This window comes from Rhinatrema bivittatum, chromosome 9 (assembly GCF_901001135.1).
Source record: "Rhinatrema bivittatum chromosome 9, aRhiBiv1.1, whole genome shotgun sequence".
Classification (NCBI taxonomy): Eukaryota; Metazoa; Chordata; class Amphibia; order Gymnophiona; family Rhinatrematidae; genus Rhinatrema; species Rhinatrema bivittatum.
In genome coordinates this window covers 89,618,954-89,646,424 of record NC_042623.1, presented here as the reverse complement: position 1 = coordinate 89,646,424, position 27,471 = coordinate 89,618,954, and the positions used below count along the sequence as shown (strand labels likewise).

Below are 27,471 nucleotides of genomic sequence, written 5' to 3'. Positions count from 1 at the left end.
CTATTTAATCAGCAAAGGAAACACACATAAGTAGCTGAAAATGGCACCCAGCAGTGATGAGAATGTTGCTGCCTTATCTGAAAACTTAGAGGTGCTTCTGTAACTATTCCAGCTAATACAAGTCTCAAGATAGGACAGTGACCACGTTATCTAATTGAGTAATGCTGCAAGAATTCAGGACTCAGCCTCACAAATAGAAAGTAAAGCAGAAAGAGAGAATGGGATTGCAGGTTGGACCAAACTTTTCTCTGTCCTTCCAAGTCCAAACTGTTAAAAAACCAAGCTTTGAAGCAGACTGAAACTTGGCAATATAAACCTTTTACAAACCGAAAAGCCATCAGAATTAGTAAAGTTTGTCTTTTCTGAACAGGCTCTGCAAGGGAAAGCTTGCTCCCAGAAACAGAGGTACACTCTGAGGCAGATAGTTGCTGTCAAAACACAAGGAGCCATGACTGTACAGTTTCATGATGCACCTTTCTAGGCTATGGTGGGGGGGTTTCCTTCAAAAAAAACTTCTATACAGAGGATCTACAACTGGGAAACTTTATTCTGTTCTTTGGTTGGTGTTTGCCATTCCATTTGGAAGCCCTGAAAATGTAGGAACCTATAACCTTCATTACAGTAAGTTCATGTTATATATTTATTGATTTGGATGATGAGAAAAAATTGAAAAAGCATTTTTGCTTCTGCTGATAAATGAAAATTTTATATGAACCTTTAAATTATGTTCTTGAAGGATGTATAAGTGTGGCATGAATTGCTTTTCATACATTCCACTGGTCATGCACATGATGTTGCTGTTTAGTTCAGACTTCACATGCACTTTATTTAAATATTTGAGAACAATACAAGGGAATTTTATAAATTAGGTGCATCAGAGCATATATATATACCTTTAACACTTTGTCTTTATTAATAAAACTGCACATACTGTAGACTGTATCTATATATTTTATATTTTATGATATTTTTTTTACTATAATAAAAATGGTCAACTATTTATAGTATGTATAACTAAACACAAATAATATATTTTTTGGTCGCCTAATGTTTTGCAACTTTATATATCTATAGGCAGAAACAAGCAAAAGCAGCCTAAAAGAAACCACAGACAAAATTGAAAAATCAAAACATTTTACCCCAAATTGAAATACCCTGTAGAAAATTGTGTGGGGACTATTGTCTTCAGGACCAAATTTCTTATCATATAATTCTACCTTTTTTTTTCAAAATTATTTTATACGTGAATCTCTTACAAATATAGGAGATATAAATACCATTATTTGGCATGCCAAGAAACTGTTTCTTGCCTCCTCCTTTTATAAGCAGTGTGTACACTAAAGGTAAATGTTATACTTTATGGAAAAAATCTGATTTTGTCAAATGCTATGAACAAGCCAGTCCTTCAACACCTCTCACAGCCCCTGAAACACTCATGGCAAGCTTCACGCCCTTGTTATTGTGTAATAGCATCATTTCTGGCTGTAGGATGCACGGGGCAAAGACATGACCCTTCTTTAAAGAAATAAGGCTGACAGCTACCCTGTGGTGTTCTTCTTATAAAAAGGATTTGCTACAGCAGAATTTAAACGCTGTGGCATGCCAGATATGAATTATCTTGGGGTACAAGAGGTAGGGTTTTGAGGGTTTTTTTCAGAGATGTGGGTTGTTATAAGAAGAGCACTGCCTTTTGATAGCCTTCATACTAGGATGGCTATGCTGGGAAAATCAAATGCACGCCTTCGCAAACATTGAAGAGGGTTTTCAGAAAGGATCAGCATGCTTTGAAGTGGAGCGTCTAACAACCTTGATATATTAAATTTTGCCAACAAGGTGAAAACAAAAACATTACCAGAAGGCAAAAGTAATTGGCAATGACCTTTTTTTTTTTTTTTTTGGGTTTTTTTTGTTTTTTTAAAGAAAAATGCTTACTTGACAGCTTAGTACATTTTGCTATTGAAACAGGTTAAAAATTAAATTGATTTTATTTTTTAATTTGAAAAAGAACTAATTTATGCAAATGGATAGACATGTTTCCATAAAAGCTCCTTTATTTGCTCATGAAAATGAAAAGTATTGTTTTTATAAAATCTGTGCTTTTGTTTCACCAAACACCTTTTTGTTTGCGGTCCAGCGGAAGTCCCACTTGTATAACGTCTAAAGGCAGCGAAAATGTGTGTTCTCAGCTGCAGTTCATTGTTTTTATAAAATTTGGATTTAAAGCTTTGAACAAAAGGATGCAAGTTATGAGAATAACCAGGATACCAACTGGTTATATTGTCTCATGCTTGTTTCCTCTGCGGTTGGATTTTAAAAAATATATATACTTTTCATATCAAAATTCACACTTATAATGCTTCCCAAGCACATTAGCATATCCTGTGAGCATTTTGCGGTTGTTGCTGTAAATTCCACAATACTCCTTGCAATCATACTGTTTACAGAAGAATCAATAGAGATTTTTTTGGGACTTAATGAAAATCATATTCCAAACGAATTACAGTTCTGTGCATGTAGTAGTACCAGTATGTAAAGTAATATGTGGAGAGATTTCTGCACCCCACTACGCTTTTTAAAAAAAAATATGCATATTGTACATATACAGCACTTGGGATGATTTTATTGGAATAAATTTGTCCGGACCTAACTTAACATTCTAAAAAAAATCACATTTAGTAAAATGGAAGACTTTGTATAACTTTCTTGGCTCTATCTTATAAAGTATGTGGTATGTGCACAAACAAGGGAGAAGCTTGAATCGTGTAAATATAACACATGCTTATACAGAATTCTTTCTGTCTCCTTTCTGTACATTATTGTAGAAGTTGAGTGCCTCTGCTACTTTATTCTCCTCCTTCCTCCTCCTGTTTGACCATAGCTGAGTAAAAAAGAAATCCTCCAAAAGTCTGCTGGTTTAGGAAAGGTAGATATTTTGTTCCTTTGCTACTTAAACTCTGAAAATATTTTCCTTAGTTATGACATTTACTTATGGCACTTGCTCATTTTTCCATCTTAAATTGATCCGTTTGTTTTAATTGTCTCTAATCATCTGATTTAAATCATTTTCTTGGTGATGGTGGTGTGACTTCTGAGATAGTGTAGTGGAAAGAGCAGTATCTTTATACAGGAAATTCTCAGACTTAAGTCACAATTGGCTCCTGAAAGTCATGACTTAAGTCAAAACCACCTTTCCCACAGGAAACAGTTTTATTTTATTTATACGATCTTAGAGCCCACAAATCCAAAATAGAATGTTATACTTGGTGGATTGGTTTCAGCATCAAAGCCTAGTATCCTGTTTTCACCCAAATAATTCTAGGTTTATTACAAAAACAATTGTGTCTTAAGTCAGAAGACTGCCTATATATCTAGATCAGTTCTGTAGAGATTTGAAGAGTATTTGAGAATGTTGGTTGTCATCACTCTGAGACATAACAAGTCTCACTCCTTCCCCATCTACAAACTTACATACGCAAAACATGGGCTGGCTTTGCTCACCTTCAACACAAACAAATTTGTCCTCCTCCTCATGTGTTATGTTAACCTACCCCTATCTGCTGCTGATCACTTCCTAAGTGCATCTTCTCACCACTACCACCACAGCTGGTTAAATGCTGGCAGCTCAACCACTGGCACCATGACTCGCTGATCATCTTGAGGGTGGGGGCTTCTGATGCAGAACCTCAGGTTTCTCTACCTGCCAGGCTTAGTCACGTTAATGTCTATGCCTGGTGCCTCCTGAACGCTTGGTGGCAGGGGTTGGGTTTGGTCACACTGATGCCAGCATCTCCTGCATAGTTTGCATCCATGTCAGAAGCCTGAAGCAGGAGATGTAGGTCGGGAGCGAGGTCTAAAATCTGCAACAAAATAAGTGTGGAATGACAAAGCTCGGTCTGAAGACTTCCTGTATAAAGGCTAGAGATTTTCCTTATGGGTGAAAAAAAACAGAACAGGTTAGGAGAAGAGCAGACTGAGAGAAGACATGATAAAGGCTTATAAAATCATGAGTTGTGTGGAAAAAGTAATTTGGCAACTGTTATTTATGCTTTCAAAAGGACTAGGAGACTCACCACAAAATTATTAGGAAATTAAAAACAAAGAAATTTTGCCCCATCAGTGCACATTTAAACTGTGGAATTTTTTGCCGGAGAACATGCTCAAGGCTAGTAATATAAATGGGTTGGACCATTTTTTCTGGAGGATTGTGATGATTGTGAGGAGGTGTGACCCCCAAAGCCATGAGTGGCTGACACACTGGCAAAGCGAATCTGGTTCCAGTTGGAACAGTGGCATGGCTTCTTCTGCCTGTGATGGCCACCTTCCCTGTGGGTTGAGCCCTCAGGTGCTGGTGGCCATCAGCAGCTTAGGTAGGAGGCCTGGAACCAGGACTAAGCAGGAATGTATTTGGAAGCATATGTGAAACTGGAAACAAGAAGACTAGATAAAAAGTATCAGCAGATCTGAAGAAGCAAGGAATGTGCTGGAGTCAATGAAGTAAGATGAGCTCTGGAAACAGGTCTCCAACAGGATGGCCGGAGAATGAGAACCAAGCTCTGAAAGCCTGAAAATTGTCTAGACAGGAAACTAACAGGAAGTGTTGGCCAAGGAGCTGATAGGACTGACCAGATAGTCCCAGAAGCCCACAGAAGCCCCTGGTGGCAGAAGGCTAGAACTGCCTATTGGAACTTCACAAGGACAGGTGCATTTTCTATACCCTGCTTAGGGTGTTCTTTACCAATTAACCGGGTTATAAGTTTAACAAATAATTATTAGACAAATAGACTTGGGGATTGCCATCTCCTGCTTCTGGGAGCGAACAATAGAGACTGAATCTCCCTATTAGGATCTGTTGGGTACTTCCAAGTGACCCAAATTGGCCAATATTGGAGACGGAATGCTGGGCTTGATGAACCTTTAGTCTGACCTAGCATGGTGGTATTTGTGTTCTGATATTCAGAATAGATAAAAGATTAAAATAGCCAGTTGTGTCTAGAGTTGAAGTTAGTAGGTTGACAATCAGTAATGATTTTGGTAATAATATTCTTTGTTGACAAGCAAGTATGAGTCAGCCATAATTCATGGGTGATGATACAACACAGTTCTCAGAGTTCAGACAAAATGTTTCTGAGCATTTGCAGGAGTTCCTGCCTGCAATTGCTTCCTCATGATCCCCTCAGTCTTTATTTGTCCAAGGTACCGCACATACATGTTTCCAAGGCTCTCTATTTTTGGCCTTGTATCTTATGACCTTATCTTTTTGCTTACAGTTCACATCTTGCAAAATCTTCTTTGCTGCTGCTTTGGCATGAAAAAAAGAAGATAGAATAAAATGGAGAAACCCAGACAAAAAAATCCCACATTAGTGGGTTTAAGGCCTGCGGGTATGGGCATTCCATCTTCATCAGACATCAACTCTGTCAGCTATTGCTTGGGCCCAGACCACAATGCTTCCAAATGTTTCAGTTGTGGCCAGATGTCGCCAAGGGTGCAGCAATACCATGTCTGGAACGATGAGTCTTTCCAAAAGGTGCCATTAGGTAAGACCTCGAAGCCTCAGCATGAGGCAGGCAGTGTAGTCGCTCCAGCTCCCACATCAAGGCCTCTTCAGATACCCACTTCCAGAAGAAGAATCAGTTATGCCAGCACTCTACCTCTTCTTACATCTGCAAGTCAGGGTAGGCTCACCACCATGTTGATGGTGCCTGCTGCTGGATGCATCATAGGTCAACAGTTGAACGAGGCACAGAAGCCCTTGGGCTGTAACATGGTTGATGCAGCCTAGCAAGTGAACCCATTAGGCCCACGCCGACAGCAGGAGGACTCGCTGTTACAAGGACAGGGTCTAGAGCTTCACCTATACCAGCCCTTTTCCCCACAGGTTGAGCCCTTGGGTTCTAGGGCCAGCAGTGAGCAAACAGTGTTGAGGTCCAGGCCAAGGTCAGGGTAGGCGGAGGTCAGGCAGCATCAAGTTTTAGGCCGAGGTCAGGGCAGGCAGCAGTCCAAGGCATAGTCAAAGTCCAAAACAGGGTCAAAAGATAGACAGGCAGACAAGGACAGGGGTCCAAGACACAGCAAACAATAAGGCAAGGCAGAGCAAGGAACACAGAGGCAAGGCATGAGAGAGCAAGACTAGGCAAGGAGAGAGACAAGGCAAGGCAAACAGAAGATAGCAACATGCACTGCAGGAGCAGGAGAACTTGTTGCTGAGGTGACTGCTGTAGCGCAGCTAGGACTTAAGTACCCATCCGCGTGATGTCATCACTGAGCGCCAATAAAAGTGTTTCCTGCCAAGGGACCTATAAAGTATGGTGTGCCGTGTGCACACGCACATAAGGCAGCCCAGGGCTGGAGCAGCATAACAGCATTCTCACCATGTCGGAGGAACTCGGGGATAAGTGTTAGCCGGTCGCGGGGTCTTCCATGGCTGGCCAGACATTACAGTGCATGTACTGGGGACACCTGTGAATTTTCAAAGAGAATTTATGTGCATAAGTGCCTTTTAAAAATTTGAGCTAAAACCTGTGGATAGCAGGAACCTGCAGACTTTAGGCCTATGCCAGGAGTGATTAACTCATGTCTTCAAGAGACACAAATAGATGTAGTTTTCAGGATATCCACAATGAATTTGCAAAAGATAGGTTTGCATATAGTGGAGGTAGTGTATACAAATCTCTCATGCATATTCATTGTGGATATCCTCAGACCTGTTTGTGGCTCTTGAGGACCAGAGTTGGCCACCCCTAGCCTATGCAGTCTTTTATAAATTTACCCTCTAAATATTCATTGGCGATGTGCATCCGTGTTGAAAGGTTCTTTTTAGTAAGATTTTGTTTATGCTTGTAACAGCGATCCAGAAATACCCATGCCAAGTCTACTTTTTAAATTGATCCATAGCAGCAGCTTTTTTTTATAAGGGTCTTACGACAGAGAACAGGTCAATCTCCCTTCTTTTCGATGGACTGAAAACAGTTTTTTTGATAGCATATGCAGACATTTACTTGAGTGCCTCAAGGTTAATATCAGACACTGGATAAACGCTAGTGCATGATTTTGCTTTTCCATGTGTTTTCAAACTGCAAGAGTCTCAGATCACTGTCTTTCATGTTTCACAACTTAACTTGATTCTTTTCATCCTTGGATACCTTTAGCAGAGCACATTAAGAACTGGTAAAGCTGCTGATGTGCCTGTGCTTTTGAGACCCTTCTTCAGATCAAGTAGTTTTGAAAGCTCATGTGTTTCCTTGCCTTTTGAAAAATCTTCTGTTGGTCCAAGCAACAGTGACACAACCTTCAAAGCAAAGAGATTAATCTAGGACCATTATGAACACTGGAACTCTTAAACTTAGCTTTAATATAATTGCTATTCTCATCACGCTATTTAGACTGAAATGCTAGTAAAGCATGAATTAAAGCTGCAGCACAAACTACAAAAGCCTATGATCAGATTTCATAGAAAGATACAATCAATATACCCAGATAGAATGACCGTGTTTAAACTCAATAAATCAATATATTGCCCCATATTAAAGTATATCCTATTCTATTACCGTATAAACCAAGGGTTCCCAAACCTAACCTATTGATTGCAGAGCCATTCAAGTTCCCAAGATATCTTCAGTGAATATGCATGGGATAAATTTGCATCTACTAGGTCTCCAATGTATGGAAATATATATCTCACGCCATGTTCATTGTGGATACGCTGAAAACCCAACTGTGTGGTCAGAAGGACACGTTTGGGACCCACCGATCTAAATTCCAAGATGGAACAAACCAGTGGCTCAGCCTCTGTGCTATATGCTCCCATGTGGAAAACCCAGGTTTGGTTCCCTTCTAATTTCTTCTCCCCTGGGCACCTGGGAGTGCTGCAGAGGAAATATGCATAGTCCCTGAGCAGGTGAGGGAGAGTCTAAGCCATCACATAATGGTAACACCTATTGGCCAGGCTCAAGGTGCTCACATTCTGGATTCTGTCATTACAATGGCTGGGCTAGGAGGGGAGAATATAAATTAGGACAATGAATGTGCATGAGGTAGATTTGAAAGCATCGTCTCCCTTGTATGCAAATCTCTCTTGTGCTTATTCATTGTGGATATCCTGAAAACCAGGTCTGTTTGTGGCTCTTGAGGAGCAGAGTTGGCCACCCTTGAATCAAGAGAAAACCCTCAGGTACCTGTGAGCGAACATCTATGCTGATATAGCCCAATAGAGGCTGTTCCAAATGACCTGGAAGCTGAAAGGAGCAGGAGGAAACTGCTGGGCAACAAAACTAAAAACACAAAACAGGGCCAGGTCTCACTATCTTGCAATTATTTCATACAAGTTCTACCTTTTGAGTTTGCAGATTAATGCTGCTATCCCTTGGCATAGTGATATAATTTTGATAGACTCATTTTTCTTTGTATACGTTCAGTCTGGGTTAGAACTGAGAGATCCTTCATGGTATTAGAATTTCCATGAGTAGGCCTTTTATGAAATATCTTCTTATTTCTTTTATTAGCTCATCAAGATCGAAGTTAATTCTTCAATGGTAACTGAATTACAATTAGCAGATTACTATTGAATTTTCTGTAGAATACAGTTATCTTCTTCTCTGCAGTGAAATCTGCAGTACAGTATCTTATTGAAAAAAATGACTTTGTATTATCTTCCCTGAATCAGAAAAAGAAGCAGATGTTGGAAACTTATTGGAAATATATTTATTATAATATCCATAAATGTAAGAAGAAACTGAAAAATAAGGTCTAGGATGGATTGTCAAATTAAAATTCCCTTTGTCCCTCTTTAGATTCACTACTTTTCATGGTGTTCAATGAACTATTTCATGCATATTGCCATAAAATGTATAGGAATTCCATACTCTTTCTATTGAAAGTGATCAACATACTCTCTAAAATATGTGTAAAAGAGTGTGAACCAATAAATACGCTGCTTCTTCACCATCTTTTATTTCCCAACATCCATTAGTGACCAGGTTGAATGAGTATGGTAATGGTAATATTTATTTTGATTAACTGATTTCCATAATCACTTCAAAATGGTGTGCAATAAAAACATAAAATAATAAAAACATTACTAAAATAGACGAGCTATAAACAACTCTAACAGTGTGTGAGCCAGTTGCTCAGTACGGTTTCTTATTTTCCTTTAACTGTTAATATTTCAAAAATTCTACCATATACCCACTTAATTCATGCTTTTTCCTTAAAAGACCAAGCCAAGTTTATTTATTTTATGGGTTTTGTTCTGTTGTATACAGTGAGCATGTTGAAAGTAACTATATTTTCTCTTTGATTGCAGACTTTTCTTAGAAATTTATCTTATTGTGATGCATCGGTTGAATATCGGGCAGAAATTACAACGCCACTCCAACGCTTGGACTTGTTCATGGGGCAATTTAGTACTGTCTTGTTAACGTCCATTTCCGTGTTCATCGAAGGGTCTCTTACCATTGCCAATCTAGGAACGTCTGAGGGCCGCTTCATGCAGGTAAATGTAACCAGGGGTTTGCTCTAGTGCATTCTGTGGGTCCGGTAATCAGATAAGGCCATGCTGAAGGGCAGGTATCCATGTATACCAGACAAAATTTATAGCATCAGCAGAGCATTAAAGTTGCAGGCCTGTTTCCTGCAGAATTTTTCTGAAATACCATGGATTTCTGCATCCTGAGAGTTGGTGTCTTCAGCTGGCTGTTTGGCATCAGGGAGAAACATCAGTCTGAAGCCTGATCTCTATACATACTGTGGCGTTGCCAGGGGCTGAAAATTGTAACAAAAAATGTAAAATACAAGAACATTTAGAAATTAGTAAAGATGTAGAGATGCCTAAGAATTACAGAACTAGCAATTTTATTGTGGTCATACTTTTCCAGTATATATCTAACCATATGTAGTTAATAGAGAGACTATTTGAGTTTAAATAGTGTGGACCCAGTTCCTAACTCCACACTTTGCTGTAGCGAGCCTCTAGTTTGTTCCTTGTCTTGAACTACTAGGGAAGGCGAAAGTCAAAATGAAGTTGAAGATAAGAGCTTATAGCAATCTCTTCTTCCTTGAGAGACAGTCTGCAAGGTTCTTGGGCAAAGAGATGCCAGATCTTATTGGTGTAACTCTTAGACATGAGGAAGCAAGAGTTTGTAGATGACCTCATATCCTTCACTGGTGACTGCATTACTTCCTATGGGTTTTGAGGAGGGAAGGAGAAGGAAACGAGGGCATAGAGAACTCTTCAGATAGTGCAGCATGTTGGCATTATCTGCAAGTGTGCTTGGAGTGGTAATGATATTAATACATCAAAAGGAAATCATTTTTCTTTTTTTTTTTAATATCACCTTTATCTTCCTTTGCAAAAACTCAGGATAGTATGCTCCTTGAGGAACGGGTTTGGCTCCATGATTTTCCCCCAAGGATTTTCCCATAGGCATAGAGTGGGAAAAACCTTGGATAAATAGGCACCTCTAAATGTATGAAGTGCTGTACAGTGTATGTGCTATGTAAATAATGTTCTTATAAAGCAAGAGGGAATATTTGATATCCATCTGCCTGTGAGATAATGTCACCCCCAGGCAACTGTTATAAATACCCCCCCAATATAGGGAATGAATGGCAGTAGGATTCTAACACATAGGAAAAAGTTTGACATAGCTTGAACCTTTCTGTGGGCATGCTCGAAGTTAGAGATAAGCTTGTGATATACCAACATTAGGAAAAATCACTTGCCTCTTTGTATCAGCAGCACACTGTATAAAGTGCCAAGCAGTGAGAATGAACAGGATTTGTTTGTTTTTTCCCCTCAGATTGCAATTGAAAATGGTTTGTAATGACTTCCTAAATATAACCAGAAACACTTTGTCAAGCTTGAAGTAAAAATGTACTGGATCTTCAAGATAGATTATAAGAACAGATTTAAAATAATGTAATTGGAATTGGAGAAAGTATTTTTTTCATTCAACGCACAATTAAGTTGAGGAGTTTGTTGCCGGAGGATGTGGTCAAGGCATCGAGCATAGCTGGGCGAGTTCCTGGAGGAAAGGTTCTTAAGCGATTATTGGCCAGGTGGCTTCGGTGCGACTCGCCACTTATCCGTAGGAGCAAGAACACAAGTACAAACAGCAAAACAAGCCAGAAAAGCCAACCTCCAAAAAACATAAATAACAAAGCAAAAAAAGTAGAGGCACGGGAGAAGCCTGGTGACAGGGACATAGTTGTGGTATCAGAAAATGTGCCTAAGCTTTTGGTCAGAAATGGACAATCCTGTATATCATTGTACCAGGAAACAGCTGCAGTGACCCATCCAGTCATCAACTCAATCATTTACCACATTTGTCAAAAAGCTGCTTTCTTTGTGTTTTAACGTGCATATGAAACATGAAATATATCCAAAAACTATTTTTCTTAAGAAACAAACAACAAATTAGCTCATTGTCCAATACCCCATGAATGGATGTCCAAACAAACAAACAAAATATGTTGTCAATGCTGCAGTTCTGAAGACGGCAAGCTTTGCTTGTATAAACTCACTAAGTGAAGTTTGCCTTTCTCAGACTTGCAAAAGCAAAGAAGTAATTTAGTTTTTCTGCTATTTCCTTGACCTGCCTGATCACCCCTTTTACCATTCAGTCATCTGGCAGCCCAGCTGACTCACTCACAGGCTTTTTGCTTCAAATGTACTTAAAAAGAAAGTTTTAGTACTTGTTTTTACCTCTGTGCAAAACTCTTTTGAAAATTCTTTTTTTACAACTAACTTGCCAATGAAGAACGAGAATTTGGATCTACTCTTTGGGATCTACCAAATCCTTCCTATTGACCCAAACTGGCCACTGCTGGAGAAAGGATCTAGGCTTGATGGACCTTTGGTCTGACCCAGCATGGCACTTTCATGTTCTTATGTAGATTACAAGATTTTGAACAGCGTTTTACTACCCTGATGGTGACCTGGGTTTTTCGCAAACCCTTACCAAATACTGAGCTGACACAGACTATAACATTTGATTGCCTATGAACAATGAATAGCGCATATATTGCAAATGATTAGATATGCTTTAGGGATGTGCATTTGTTTAAAATGAATGCGCAGAACGTGACAATTAAGGGTAATTTGTTTCATTCAGGAAGCCCCTCTGAAGGAAATGACCCTTATTCGTTGCATTCATTTAAGAAGAAGTGAAGTAAAGAAATGTGCATAGTATTGCAGAACTGAATGTTTTATTTTTACTATAATTAGCACTGGGCATTGGATGTGTCCAGTTCCAGACAGAGCAATGTGATTTTTGGATGCTGCAACTTCATACAGAAGAGGCCGTGATAGGAAGCCATCTCCTTTATTGACTGCATAAGGAGTTTGAGGCTTCCACGTGCCAGATACCTAGCCCTGAATCTGATCCTATTTGATCACTCTGCACACACGTGATTAAAGTGCTGTGCTATGTTTTAATGAAAATGATTTAGGAGGTTACAAGTCTGAATGTACAAACTATTTACATTAGCTTTTTAACAGCACATATATAAACAAGGTCATTTTTCTAATATGGACTTTTCCATATCCTCCTGCTACACCAGCCATTACTAATGGGATTTCCCCCTCCACAGCTGACAAAGACAGAGGACACAGCTCTTTTATTACCTAACTCTGGGTTTATAAGTGGAGTTTGGTCCTGGTCCTATCCCACTAGTCTCTGTCTCCAGCAGTGTGAAGGGTTAAACAATACACAATCTCCTAGAGTCTTGGTTTGTCCTTGGCCTGGTTGAGCCCTCTAGGTCCCGGGATACCAGTCCCCAGTTGAGTTTCCTTGGGTCTCTTCACAGTACCTCTATGGCTCTGGTGAGTACCCTGGCAAGGGAGGGGGGGGGGGACTCACTCCCTCTCTTCTACACCAGAGAATTGGGAACCTGGGATGCATGGCAGAGCTGTAGGCTACTCCCTTCCCCCCAATGCTTCCCCCCCCCCCCCCCATGCTCTTTTTACTCTCTACTGTGAGCAGAATCTGAGTAAAGTTTAAAAAATAAATAGCAGGAAGGAAATACTAATCCCCACCTTAGGAGGCCCTGACTGCCAGCTTCGCCTAAACCCAGGAGGGGAACGTACACCTTTTTTTTTTTTTCTTTTGTTCCAAGGCCCCCATATAAAAAAAAAAAAAGGGAAAAGTGTGGAAGAGAGGGGCGCAGCTGAGCACCGCAGCTCTTTGAACTCAGCTCTAGCACAGCAGTAGCAGCCGCAGCAGAGATATAGCAATCACGGCAGGAGCTGTGGGGCATAGGAAAACCCAGGCAGGCTGTAGCTCAAACTGGCTGACCGCTGGACACCAGGGCCTGAATGGCACATTGCTAGGTGGTGCTTAGGAGTTCCCCACAACAGGTGCCTAGATAATTTTTTAAAAAAGGGAGAGACACAGGAGTCAGTGAAGGGAAAGGAGAAGTGGAGCAGTAACTCTTTGGATGCTGTGAGTGCTCCCCTCATAAAAAAAAAAAGGCTGTATAGTACATTGCAGGGCGAGGTAAGGAAGGGACCATACTTGAGGCTGGAGGTGTATGGCCTGTGGCATCAAGAGAGTGCCAACAGGCCATACACCAACAGCAAGCTCCTCCTGCTTGGTGTGTGACCAGGGAGGGGAGCAAACTCTGCAGGAAATGCCAGCTTCTCCCACCCAGGTACATCTCCAGTTAGATGGAGGCTGAAGGGTACTTTTTCAGACCCAGAGGGCATATGAACTTCATGGGCCCTGTTACCAGGAGATTGCCCACCTGAGGCTCCCTTAATAGGAAAGCATGACAGAGAGGCATCCCAGGGGTTGGGTTCCCTGTGGCCTCCTCAGGAGGACCTTGAAGCCAAGGCCATTGGAATGGTCCCGCCAGAATCTATATGCCTTATGTATCAGGTAATTTTGGCCACACAGAAACCATGTCTGTGCCCTCTTTCCCTTCAGCCAGGACCCTCAAGGGGCCTAGAAGGGAAGGGGTCCTACCCTGAAGTGGCCCAGATCAGAAGTGAAAGCTTCAGACTCTTCATCCCATATGTACACATTGGGACCAGAGAAAAGTCTGAGACAGATCTAGATTCATTTTAGGCACTCAGATCCCCCTGAAGAAGGGGGGTGCTCCTTGCAAGACTTGGTAGTTATGTGCCTTTTTCGCAGGAAGGAATTAAATTCCCTAATTACCAATGTAAACTTCAGGGAATCTGCAAACCATAAAATCCTTCTCTTTACATCCTACTCTGATGTCTATGGTGCTTGCTTAATGGGACGTCCCAGGAGAGCTTAAAGGGCAGAAGACTTATGAGTAGGATGTATCCCTTACCAGTAAAGGACATGGAAACAATCCTAAAAATTCCCTAGATGGATGCATTGGTTTCAGCTGTTAACCACAAGACAACTATGTTGGTCGAAAGCGGAACATCCCTCAGGGATGTTCAGATATCCTTAAGCAGGCTTTCTCCTCCAGTGCTTTGGTTTTACAAGCAGCTATTTTTGGAAGTTATGTGGCTTGTGCAGTAGTACGCTGGTTCCAACAGCTCCTGGATTGGGAAGAGAATGCAAGGATTGAGTCGGGTAGCATATTTAGCTGATGGATGGTGGCCTCAGAGGTCACTGCAAGAAGGCTGCTTTGACACCAAAGCTGGGTGGCAGATGCAGTGTCCAAAGCCTGCCATGGTAAATTATCTTTCAGAGGGGGCCTATTGTTTGGAGAGGAGCTGGAAAAGCTTGTTAAGGACCTAGGCAAAGCAAAATCCCAGAGACTGCCTGTGGGCAGGCTCAGAGTAAGTACGCGAGAAACAAGGCAACAACGCTTCAGAGAGTTTCAGGGGTTCCAAGCAGGTAGGTATATTCCACAGCAAACCAGGAAGCCCTGGGCCCAGCCCTTTTGAGGAGCCAGGAAAGCTAAGGATGAAACCTCTGCAGGCTAGGGATGCTCTACACAATGATGTACAGCAAGCACTTCCACATTAGTGCCAGTAGGCGGCTGCCTGTTGAGGTATCAGGGGGAGTGGACCCAAATCACAATCGACAGGATTATGCCCATGAGTATACAGACAGGTGCTGAGCATGTTTGCAGTGTCCCCTTGTGCATCTCTGCTCTAAAAAGAGGCCATAAGAGGAACTCTCTTAAAACTGCAACTCCTGGCTATTGTGCCAGTCCCTCCTCAGGAAAAGAAGCAGGGCACTTATTCGATATACTTTGTAGTTCCAAAAATAGACAGCTCCTTCAGGTCAGTGTTGAACTTAAAGGAGATCAACAGGTGCTTACACATGCCCCACTTTCAAATGGAGACCTTAAGATCAATGATGGTATCAGTATGGCCTGGGGAAGTTTGGTCTCTCTGGATTTAACAGATGCATATTTTCACATTCCTATTCGAATTACTCACCAAAGCCTCCTAAGGTTTTGTATCTTAGGACAGTATTTTTAGTTCCAGGCACTTCCGCTTGGCTTGGTGACCGCACCTAGGACATTTATCAAGGTCATGGTAGCAGTGGCGGTGTGATTATGGTGCATTCTTACCTAGAAGCCTGATTCGTAACAGCTAAATCCATTGCAGAGAGCTGCAGGTTCTCAAAAAAAGTAGTTAAGCTCCTACAACAGCTGGGATGGGTGATATATTTAATGAAAAACAATCTGGAATTGTCCTAGTCCCTGGAACTTCTAAGAGCCCTCTTTGATACAAGAGAAAAAAGAGTTACATTGACCCTCGATAGAGCGGCCAAACTGATATATGGGATATAATTATTTAAGAACAAGATTACCCAGGACCTGGAACTACCTCCAGGTGCTTGGCCTCATAGCAGCAGCACTAGATCTGGTCCCTTGGGCCAGAGCCCATATGAGGCCACCAGATGCATTCCCTTCTGTTGTGCTGGGTCGTCCTTTTCCCAGGATTGCCAGCCTTTCCTACAGACACCAGCCTGAGGGAGTTGGGGGGCTCATTGCCAGGGCCAGGTGACCAAAGGCAGTAGTCAAAAGAAGAAGAGGCACAGAGGTCAATAAACAGATGAAACAAGAGCAATCAGACCAGCACTCCAATATTTTCTCTCATTGTTGAAAGGGAAAGCAGCCAGTGATGTCAGACAATGCCATAGCAATGGCTTATGTGATCAAACAAGGGGGCACACACAGCTGTGCACTAGCGCAAGAGGCAGCCTGACTTTGCGAATGGACAGAAGACTCTCTGTTCTTGCTCTCGGCAGTGCATTTAGCAGGGAAGGGCAATATCCAGGCCAAGTTCCTCAGCAGAAATAGGCTAGATCCAGGGAACTGAGTCTAGAGACATTCCAGTTGTTAGTGGATTGCTCGGAACTCTTGGGAGCAGACTCAAATGGTGACAAGTACAAATGCCAAAGCCGGCATGTTCTTCAGTCACAAATCAGAGCCAGACTTCCAGTGGCATAGGCGCCCTTCTATGCCCATGGCCACAGAGCAGCCCTCTGTATGTCTCCCCACTATGACCTCTGGTGGGCAGGACAATAATAAAATGGAATGCCAGTCATCCTCAGTTATTTTAGTAGCCCCAGATTGACTGAGGAGACCTTGGTAAACAAACATCATGTGACAGCTGATAGGCACTCTACTACATTTTCTCAAGGAACAGGGTCTGCTCTGGCAAGAACCAGTTTTAATGGAGGATCTGGTTCTGTTCTCTCGTACGGCTTGGCCCTTGAAAGGGCATACTTGCCAACCAAGGTTACTCCTCAGTAGTCATTTCAACCATATTAAGAGCCTGAAAGGCCTCAACCTCGTTAGCATACATCAGAATCTGGCGAATATTTGAAGATTTCTGCAACAAGCAGAAACTTTTTCCATGGAAGGCAGGCATTCCCCCATATTTTAGACTTCCTACAGTTGGGCCTAACTAGCCTTTAATTCCCTAAAGGTGCAGCTGGTGACAATTTCATGTTTTAGGGGTTGAATTAAAGGCTCTCAGGTGACAGCACATTCCTATGAAGGGCACTTTCTAAGAGGGGTCAAGCAAATATGCCTTCCCTTCACATCCTTAGTTCCTCAATGGGATCTTAACCTAGTTTTAAGGGCCTTAGTTAAGCCACCTTTTGAATCATTAAAATATGCCACCATAAAGGACTTCTCCCAGAAAACCATCTTTCTAGTAGCAATATACTCAGCAAGGCATATCTCAAAGCTACATGCCCTGTCGGGTAAAGACCCTTACCAGATGCAGTGACCTGTCAGCCACTACCATACTTTCTGCCAAAAGTGGTATTGCCCTTTCATATTAGCCATTAGTGGCAGGAGAAATTAGGAAAAAAGATTGAAACCTGCGTCAGATGTACTCCATATGTTGTTAAAATACCTAAAGGTAACTGACGCCTTTACAAAGACAGACAAACTTTGAGTTTGGCAGTCCCCAGAATGGCGAAGTAGCATCCAAATCAACTCTAGACAGGTGGATCAAAGAGACAATAACCTTGGCATACAAGCTCTTGGGCAAGCAGGCACCAGCAGCCTTGTGAGCTCATTCGACAAGGGCGTAGACAGCTTCATGGATCAAAGTATCATTGATTTCACTGGAAGAAATCTGCAGGGCTTCCATATGGCCATCTGTACACACCTTCATGAAGTATTACAGATTGGACGTGCAGGCCAAGGCAGATTTGGCTTTTGTTGGAGGGGTCCTGAGGACACCCTTGTCTTCCTCCCACCCCAGTAATGGGAAGCTTAGGTAACTCCCATTCATAATGACTGGTCTAGCAGGAGGATAAGAAAGGTTAAATTATGCTTGCCTGAACATTTTGTTTCCTTGAGTCCTGCTAGATCAGTCTAGAAATGATCCAGGAAGACAAGGGCAAAGAGGATCTTGGGAACGAAGGGCTTCATATGAGGTAACCAGGCAGCACTCTCCATTCTCTGCTTCTCACTACCCTTTCCTAGCTTCACCTCTTGACTCTTTGGAGTAGTCTTCAGTTCCTAATAGAGATTCCAGTTCAGACATGGTGGGGTGAGCAGAATTTCCAGTGGTCACAGAGCTTTAGTAGTAGGCTACTGGGATAGGATCAGGACCACACCCTCCCTTGTAAGCCCAGAATAAGGTCATAAGAGGTGTGTCCTCTATCTCCATCACTGTGGAGGGGTGAATCTCATTCATAATGACTGGTCTAGCAGGACTCAAGGAAAGAAAAATTATCAGGTAAGCATAATTTAACCTTTGTCAGTATTTCTTTCACTATATACCTAAATGCCAGAGGGATACTTGGGATCTGATTCAGGTGTTTTAGATGAGTTATAGGAACTGAGAAATGGGCAAGAAGGAAATAATGTATTTTGGCCACAAAGGATTCCCATGACATTCCTATTCATAAACGACAGCTTATGCTGTCACTGTATTAAGATATGTGGTTCCCTTTGCCTTATTAGTCATTTGTGTACTCACAAATCCTCACTGGCATATTTATCCATGGAGGACAATCGTGCTGTGCTTTGAGGATTCCAGATGATGATGATTATCATGAGAGCTACTTTCTCTGGTGTATGAAGCTGTTTCTTAAAGAAAAAAAAAGGGCAAATGGCTTGCATCAGGCCTTTACTGACTGATATCCCACCAGAACACGTGCATAACCTCTTCGAAGGAATGCTTAGGCTGCATCAGTGCTCGACCTGTACTGTGCCATGATCAACAAAAGGTTTGGACTGTATTAAATGCTATGGCTTCTCAACTGCAAAATAAGATGGCAATAGGTTTCCTGCAGCAGCTGCCGTGTTGAGAAGGAAAAAAGCAGCACCATTTAACTTCCTTCCTGCACTGAAGGCTGTTGACAGGCTTTCTGTGCACAGTTTTTTTTTTCCTGACATTTTGCAGCTGTTTCTATTGTGCGTGTTTACCGCGCAAGGCTGGGAACACTGACACTGCATACAGCTGTCCGGTGTAAAGTGAATCAGGTATTTCACAGTGGTTATAGAACTGGAAAGGGTAACAGATTTATTCGTGCCCATTCTCACCATTTTTCGTCTGATAGCTCCATCTTAAAGAACCAATGAGGTGACGCCAGAGAGCAGAATAGAGGTTTAAAATGCTTTGTGTAGTTGCAAACGTCACCTTGAATCATCATTTCCCTAAATAATGTGTTAGGGTACAGTTTCGTCTTGGCTTGATGGCTTGTGAATTCCTTTGGCATTCAGTCCCGCTTGTCCAAGGGGATCCATTATAATTTGTGAAATAATGGGCACATCAGAACAAACGAAGGACTAATTCACAATTTGTTCTAAACGTCCTCTAAAGCAAAATCTGCTTCAGGTTTGCACCAGCATTTTTTCATTGAACTAGTTTTGCCATCGGAGCAAAACTTTGATAAGTTCATCTTCTGGTAGGAAGTGATACAAGTACAGCTTTGTAGGGCTTTTTTTGTATATGCTAAACATGCACCATGAAGAAAGTGACAAAAAATCCAGAGGATATGATCAATTAGATTCCTCAAAGATTATTCTCTGTGGACAAGCAGGAAAATAATCACACACACACAAGTAGGTGATGTCAAATGATGACAGGGTGACGGAAAACATTTCTTGGAGTTCAGGAAACCAAGAAGGTTTTTGTGAGCCTATGTGTAGGTTCTCGCACAGCCACCGCTGCACAAATCTTTTTCCTTCACACTTGAGCAAAAGGGCAAGTTTTTACTCTCACTCTACTATCTGCTTGTGAAAAGTTTAATCAGTATTTGTTTTCCTTCATTTCGTTTTTTTCACTTTTTTTCATTTTTATTTTTTTGTGAGTCTCAAAAACAAGGATTTTTCCTTTCAAAATTGTAAAACATTGAGTTTGATGTAGCTTCGATTCTTTTTGCCATGGTGGACAAAATTCCAGACTTCAAACCGTGTCCCAGATATTCCTACAAAATGTCTCTAGAGGGTCTCTACAAGCACTGCCTTCGATGTTTGGGACCAGCATATGTCGTCTCTAATTGCGCTGCCCCCACCCAAATGTCCACCAGGGCCTTTAAATTCAGGAGCTCACACTTAAAGAATATTTGAGTTTTCCTCCACCTTCTATGACAGCGAAGAGGAAACACCAGCCGAGAGACCAGTACCTAAATCCAAAAAAGCCCGAGTCTTCTCGTGCCAAGTGCTATGACGTAGCAAAATCTCAAGAGAAGACATCATTCCCCCTCTGAGAAAGAGAAAGGAGCTGCATAAGGGAGGTAAGAGTCAAGACAGGCCTTGTCCACACGGATAATGCCTCGGTGCTCAAGATCAAGACACTTCTGCTCCTTGGAGCTGAAATCTTGCCTGCATTGTCGGCAAAGGAACCATATCCTTGTCAACGCCATCAACTTCTCAGCTTTAAAAGCACTACTGCTTTAAAAACATAAACACTTTCATGCAACCCTCAACTTGGGAGTCCCCACTTGCATAGCTGGTCACCGTGCTGTGCTTGTCCATAGAGAAAGCCAAGTCTTCATTTGCTTTCCTTCCTGGCCTGCAGGATGTCTGCCTGCCAGTAAAGGAGGACGGGGGGGACAGAGAGCAGCACTTATCTGTTGCTGCTGCTATCCCCTCTGCTAGCTTTCCTCTGCAATTGAAACAGCACGGAGCTCTGTAGCCTTGAGACCTGCAGGCCCCTGCAGTTCCAATTGCAGAAAGGAGCTGGCAGAGGAGGAGGCAGCAATAGCAGCTCAGAGCTGCTCACAGACACTGCCGGTTCCAGGACACAGGAGAAAGAAGGCACAGCTGAATGTGCCACGGGGTGGGGGGAAGCAAAGCTAAATGTTCCACAAGGTGTGGGGGGGAGAGGGATGGGAAGGTGATGATGATACCGGGGGGGTGGGGCAGAGAGGGAAGGAATGAAGGTGATGCCAGGAGAGTGGAGAGAGAGGGAAGGAAGGGGAGGTGATGATTCTGGGGGGTGGGGGAGAGGGGTGAGAGGGAAGGTGATGATGCCAGATGTTGCGGGAGAGTGAAGGTGGTGATGCTAGGAGGCAGGGAGAGGGAAGGGAAGATGATGATGCAAGAGGGCATGGAGAGAGAGGGAAAAGAAGGGGAGGTGATAATGACGCCATGGGTGGGGGAGAGGGAAAAGAAGAAAAAAAAAAGGTGATGATGATGCCAGGGGAGAGGGGAGAGGAGGTGAGGATGATGCCAGAGAGTAGACAGAGAGCAAGGTGATGATGGAAGGGGGGTGAGGGAGAAAGAAGAAGAGGGAGAGGTAAACTTTCTCCCAGTAAGTGCTCTATTTACACCAAATTGCAAGAAAATTGCTTCAAAATGATATACTAATGGCACCGTACCCCTGAGAAACAGCATAGAATATATCCCAACCAGTCTGAATTGTGTTGGAGGAAGTGTGGATCCAAAGGGTCTTTTATGCACATTTGGTGGACTTGTCCTAAAATCGCTTTCTTCTGGTTGATGGTTTTTGGCTGGTTGAGTTCTGCTCTCAAAGTGAATCTGCCCCCCTGACATAAGTTCGGTTTTACTTAATTTACCTGTTCCTGGGATATCAAATACATATCAAAGATTCTGTCTCCAGGTGTTCATTGCCACACATCTCACAATCGCTTCCTATTGGAAACCAGAGAAAGTACCTGAAATGGCAGACGTTTTGGGTCGTGTTTATGCCACACGACGCTTAGATTATCTCACATCAGTTAAGAATAATCGCCTTGCCATTTTTTATAAAGCTTGGAAACCGCTAACCGTTCAGGGTATATAGTGGCGTCTAGCCGATTATACAATAATGTGTGATACACTTGACTATCAGGTGCATCTCTCTTTTTTGTCTCCTTCTTCTCTCTTATTTCCGCCTTTCTGAACCATGCTTAATCAGGGACATTATGTGCACCCTTAGGCCACCATTACTTATATGTTACCTGACTCAGAGCCTGTTATATTTGTTTTCTTTTGTATCCTTATTACATGCATTTTTGTTTATATAGACTGGAAGCTTATGGTTTATTAAGTCATCTGAATCTTAGTAGAAAACGGGTGGGAGGGGGGAGGGATGGGCTGGGTGCCAGCCGCTTTCTCATGTTATTGGTATTGTCACTATAATCTGATTGTAAAAGTGTTGTAACCTCTTAAAATCCAATAAAATGTTAATGACAAAAAAAAAGAAGAAGGAGAGGATAAAAATGATGCCATGGAGGGGGAGAAGGAAGGGAAGAAAAGGTGGTGATGAAGATGCTGTGGGGGGTTGGCGAGAGAGGGAAAGGAGAAGAAGGTAGTGACGATGGTAGGGGATAGAGGAACAGGGAGTGTGAGAAGGTGATGATATCAGGGGTGGGAGGAGAAGAAAGGGAGGATGATGATATCAGAAGTTGGGGAAAGGAGGGGAACAGATGATGCCAGGATGCTGAGGGGGAGAATTGGGGGAGGGAAGGTGATGATGGTGATGTCAGGGGGTGAAGAAGAAAGAGGGGGAAGAGAAGGTAATTATGCTAGAGAGAAGAAGAGAAGGTAATGATGATGATGCCTGGGGGCGCGAAAGGAAAGAAGGGAAGAGAAAATGATGGAGAAGGTGGTGTGCCACGATGAAATGAACTCTGTGCTGGGTGTGCTATGACACGAAAAAGGTTGGGAACCATTGTCCTAGACTTATCCAGCTAACTAAACAAGATAAGGCTGAAAATCAGTACTTATATGGCTAAGTAGCTATGTCTCCATCCCATCCCCCATTTATTCAGCTGTTTAGCCAGATAAACAATTAGTCAGCTAAGTGGTGCCACTTCTGGTGGTTCCTTTTACTAACCTAGCTCGATTTCAAGAAACACGAGAGTAGGTTATTTTTGGTCGTAGGGCCAACTTTATGGAATGCCCTATCTGGGGCTATGAGAGCTTCTGATGACATAAAGTAATTTCGAAAACTTCTTTAGGCACATCTGTTTGTTCAGGCATTTCCTTTAATTTGAGTTTAATTTTATTCAGCATTTAGTGCACTTGATATATTTTTGTTTTATTATGTGATCATTTTATAAATGTATTTTTTTATTTATGTATTTTGTATTTTTAAAATGTTTTTTTTATATTGTAGTCCATTTAGCATATTTTATTATAAGTGGAATAGAAACACTTTTAAATAAATAAATAAATAAATAAATAAATAAATAGGCATGGCTGCATAATCATTCAGGGCCATTTAGCCGGCTAAGTCAGAACTTATCTGGCTAAATGGCACTGAATATCAATCTTAGTCTCTAAGAAAAGTATTTGAGTTGTATTTTTGAAATCCAAACATTTTAAATATTATCTGTAAGCACATCTGCCCTACAGTACTTTTAATCTCCTCCCTACCCCCATCCCCTGCGGCTGTATCCCCAGTTCTCCTATGGACTTTCCTGCAGCCGGCAGGAGTGACACTTAATAGTGCAATAGCCTCCTCTACGTCATGGGGCCAATCCTGCAATGTGAGCTGCGAAATCCCATAATCTCGCGGCTCATACTGTGAGTCTGGCTCAGCATGGTAGAGGACACCAATGTGCTATGAAGCACTGCTCCTTCCAGTCGCATGCATGGCAGGGGGACATGGAGGAAGACCTGGTCTACCAGGCTACGGGGAGGAATTGCCTCCAAGTAATGTCTTGTACTGGGTGCCTGTGATCACCACTGCTGCCTAACCCACTGACTGAACAGTGGAATAGACGATACTGGCAGCACCCAAAGTACCCCTTATCTCATGGTGCCCCAGCGACCAGCCAGTTCACTCTACCCAAATGCTGGCCATGCTTGGACTTCCTATAAAAGAATATTCCACAGATTTACCTTGGTCAATCTAAGAAAACTCATGGAGATGATAAACTATATCTTTCTAGTTTAAGGATGGGCCTAGCCCCTTGTTTTGTTCTGGAGATAAATAGTTCCCTTCTGGAGCCCTTTCATTTATTTCTACTGTAACCCCTTGCTGGGGTTTTGTTGATTCCTCTAGGGCCATCCTTCCCCTTCCTGCACTTCCCAGGGAGTGAGCTCTTTCTGTGGGGGAAGAGGAAGTCCTCGTGGCCCAGGTGATGGAGTGTTCCTCCTGATGTGTGTATATCTTTCTGGTGAGGTGTTCTCCTCAAGGACAGACAGGCTGGACTCAGACTGGGTGTGCAAATCATATTTACTGATCATTTCCAAAAGGTCAAACACTGTTCCACAAAACTGTGCAGTTGAACTATTTACACGGTGTTTCTGCTGGGGTGCTGGTGTCCCTCTCTCCAGCTCCTGGGAGGGAGCTTGTCGCTGCCTACTCATCTGTGCAACAGCCTAGTAGAGGGGGAATCCTGGGGGTGGGGGAGCCCCACACCACAAAAAGCTCCTACCTGAGTCCAAAGTTCAGTCTGATGCCCATAGCCTGTGCCCTGATCCTTCTGGGTGGCGATCCGATTGGGAATCTTACAAGGCTAGATGTCACAACCATGGTGGACCTCTCCGGGAGAGAGAGGACAGATGATACATTTCAGCTCACAACTCTCTAGCTCCTTCACCAGGTTGTGCAGAGGGGTGGGGGGAAAAAATCTCCACACTAACAAAAAAGGAAAAATCCAAAAGTCTCTATCCAAAAAGTCTCTTGCTGGGTAGTGCCGTCGCTGGTTCAAGGTGTTCCCCAGAATAAGAAAACTTATCAAAACTAGACCAAATTCTACAGAAACCTTAACTCTCTACAAATGGAGGCAGACCCTCTCAGACAGGGAGTGTACTGAGAAGGGATCTCTTCTAAACACAAGAAAAATCACCAAGCTGGGTTAATGGGCCCAACTCAGTAGGGAGAAAATCAAAACACTCCTTACCTCTCAAAACCCAACTCAAAACTGAAAGAAACTCCACACTCTATCTACCACTAACTCTGCCTATGACCCAGGGAGATCCAATCACAGTCAGCTCAGTGGAGAAACTGAAAGAGATTGAACATCCCATGATGTTACTGGTCCATATGGTATAGGACCTAAGGCCATGTAACTGAAGGGTTGGTCATACTACAGTGTTATAATGATCGTTCAGCCCTTTTATAAGGACAAAAGGATTGGTCTGGTTAGTCATTGCTCCTCTGGTGACCCTTAAAACTGCCCAGAAGGGAATTCTGGTCCCAGGGCATTTCCCAAAGCAGGGGAATAAGAGAGGAGGCCCTGGGGACGAGAAGGCAGCTTCTACTACAAGACTGACCTATTGCTGAAACCCTTAGATTTAGCAGGGCTAATATAAGCAGACTTTTACTGCCTGTTTTTCTATTATACTGTAAATAAAGCTAGTCTGTGGAGAAAAGGGTGGAGTCCAGACTACTCTGTCCTCTTGCAAGCCAAAAACTGTTTGCATATTATCACATATGATGGCAGCAGTGGGATGTCTGTTCTAAGCATCTGCACAGAGCAGAGACCCCTGCTAAAGCCTTTCTGCCCCAAGTACCAGTACAGAGCGGAGAATCATGTTAAAAAGAAAAACATTTTTTCCTAAGTATGCATAGCGAAACAAGGGTGCTAGCTCCGTCCAGATAGTGAGGGACATGCAGCAAGTCAGAGAGGGATAGGCTAGGATTTGTTTTCTGTTCCAAAAGAAAATGGAGAGTTTTTTTGCTATCTGTTTGAACAGGATGATGGTCTTTGGCAGCCAAAAAGCCTTAACAGCAGAACACCTACGAAACCAAGCAAGGAAGATTTACTCATAGAGGGGCAGCAGCAGCTACAGGCTGTGGTACAGCACCAGTGAAGCCAGCAGTAGGCACTGCAAGAACAATTGAATCAGCAACTGCTGTGCCAGCTGGCATAGTATGGTGTATCCCTATCCCTCTTACTCCTATGATACCTGAGATGGTCTAGGAGAGGACCTAGAGAAGGAGGCGAACCCTAGCAATAAGGAGGTTGAAAAAACCAATGCTGGACATGACAAGACAGACCAGGAGACAAGTACTGTAAATGATAAACAAGAAAGGAAAATCTGCACACTGAGGAGTGAGAAGACCCAGAGAATGAAGAACCACAGGGTTTAGACCCACAGGCATGCCTCCATTGTGAAGAGAAGAGGCCACTTTGCCAAAGAAGGCCCCGGGACTGAAGAAGAAGCTTACCTGATGACACCCCACGGTTATAGATTTGTGGATACTTTTCACTCCAGCCTTGATGCTTTTGTGGTCCTGGTTGAGCTGGATGGGGCCTTTGCATGGTCTCTAACTGACTCTGGGAGTCGAAAACTCCTCAATCAGAGGGAGCTAGTTATGAGAGTCTACACTGATTATAAACCTCCAGTGACTTTAATCCGCTTATGGAGAAAGGAAGGATGCACATAAGTGGAGCCAGAGTAGAGCAAAGAAAGCAATGGATGAAAGAATCTTTCCAGTTATAACAGACAACGTGTACACCCAGTGCTGGGAAATGAAGCCATGTTAGTAATGGCTATAAGAAAAGACTACATGATGCAGTTCCATGAACCAAAGACATGGTGGAAGCTTAATGCTGGGAAATTGGAAGAGGAAGAATTGACTCTTGAGGGAATCAAACAGTTCTATAATAATGTGAAGAGAGAGATCTAGAACTGGACTTAGATACTCTTTGGGACTTGTATGAGACATTCATCCTTATACAGGCTGTTCTAAATACAAGGGGAAAAGTTGATTGATTAGCTGGAAAGATGAATGCTGGGAACTCTACTGTCGCTGCTTAGCATGGTGATATGGATCAGACAGAATAATATATGAAGACGGAGCTGTGGCACTCCAGGAGCCTTTAACCAGTCCCCGAGAAAGTGTAGGGGAGGGTAACTCTATAAAATCTATACAAGCCTACTTGAAATTTGTTCCCTTACACTTGGCCAGGGGCACGTACAGGAGTTAAAGAGGAAGATACTCTCTGGCTTAGGGATCCCCATTCTCAGCCTATCCTCCATTAAAAAAAGAAATGGACAGTCCCAGTGGGAAAGGAAAATAGGAATGGCGATTCATTTCTCCAGGAGGTAACCTGGTAGGAGCAGGTGCTTGACCTGAGAAGGTCAAGCACCTGACCTGAGAAGGTCAAGCTGAGGGGGGGGCAGGGTATATAACGTAGGGTATATGAGGACCCCCTTTAAAAACCAGGACCAGGCATTTAGCCTGGTCTACCTTAAGAAAACCCAGAAAGGAATTCTGGTTCCAAGATGTTTCCCTAAGTAGCCCAGGAGAAAACAGGAAGCCTTGGGGACAAGTTGAAGGCAGCTCCTACTCTAAGACTAGCCTATTGCTGTAACCTTTTAATTTAGCACTGCTAAGGTATGCCTGTTTTTCTGTTATATTTTAAATAAAGCTGATTTCTGTGGAGAAAAGGGCAAGAATCCAGGCTATTCTCTCCTCTGGGAAAACCAAAGACATCGCTCACATTATCACAGCCGTCACGTTATTTTAGCAGGAAAATAATTAAAGAAAATTGCCTGCGTTTTAAAAGCAGTTTGTGAATTGTGTGTTTACCCTTTTGTAAAAATCAGAAAAAGTCATATTTTTTTAAATTTGTGTTGAATTTTATGTTGTACAGTTACAAAGCAAATGTGCAATTAGCACTTGTTGTGTGCCATGCTTTGTTAGCTTTCCTTCCATGTTCC

The 27,471-nt window shown here is 42.6% G+C and overlaps 1 protein-coding gene across 7 annotated transcripts in view; it reads left to right on the top strand.

Moving 5' to 3' along the window:
* Positions 1-27,471, top strand: part of MET (MET proto-oncogene, receptor tyrosine kinase) — a 253,667-nt gene that overhangs the window by 105,087 nt on the left and 121,109 nt on the right. For all 7 annotated transcript variants that reach the window (XR_003858556.1, XM_029615254.1, XM_029615253.1 and 4 more), the window contains one exon: positions 9,302-9,490. Coding sequence is in view for 6 of the 7 variants with exons in the window: in XM_029615254.1 (XP_029471114.1) it covers positions 9,302-9,490 (189 nt within the window). In the remaining variant the exon portion in view is untranslated. The remainder of the gene's footprint in view (positions 1-9,301; positions 9,491-27,471) is intronic.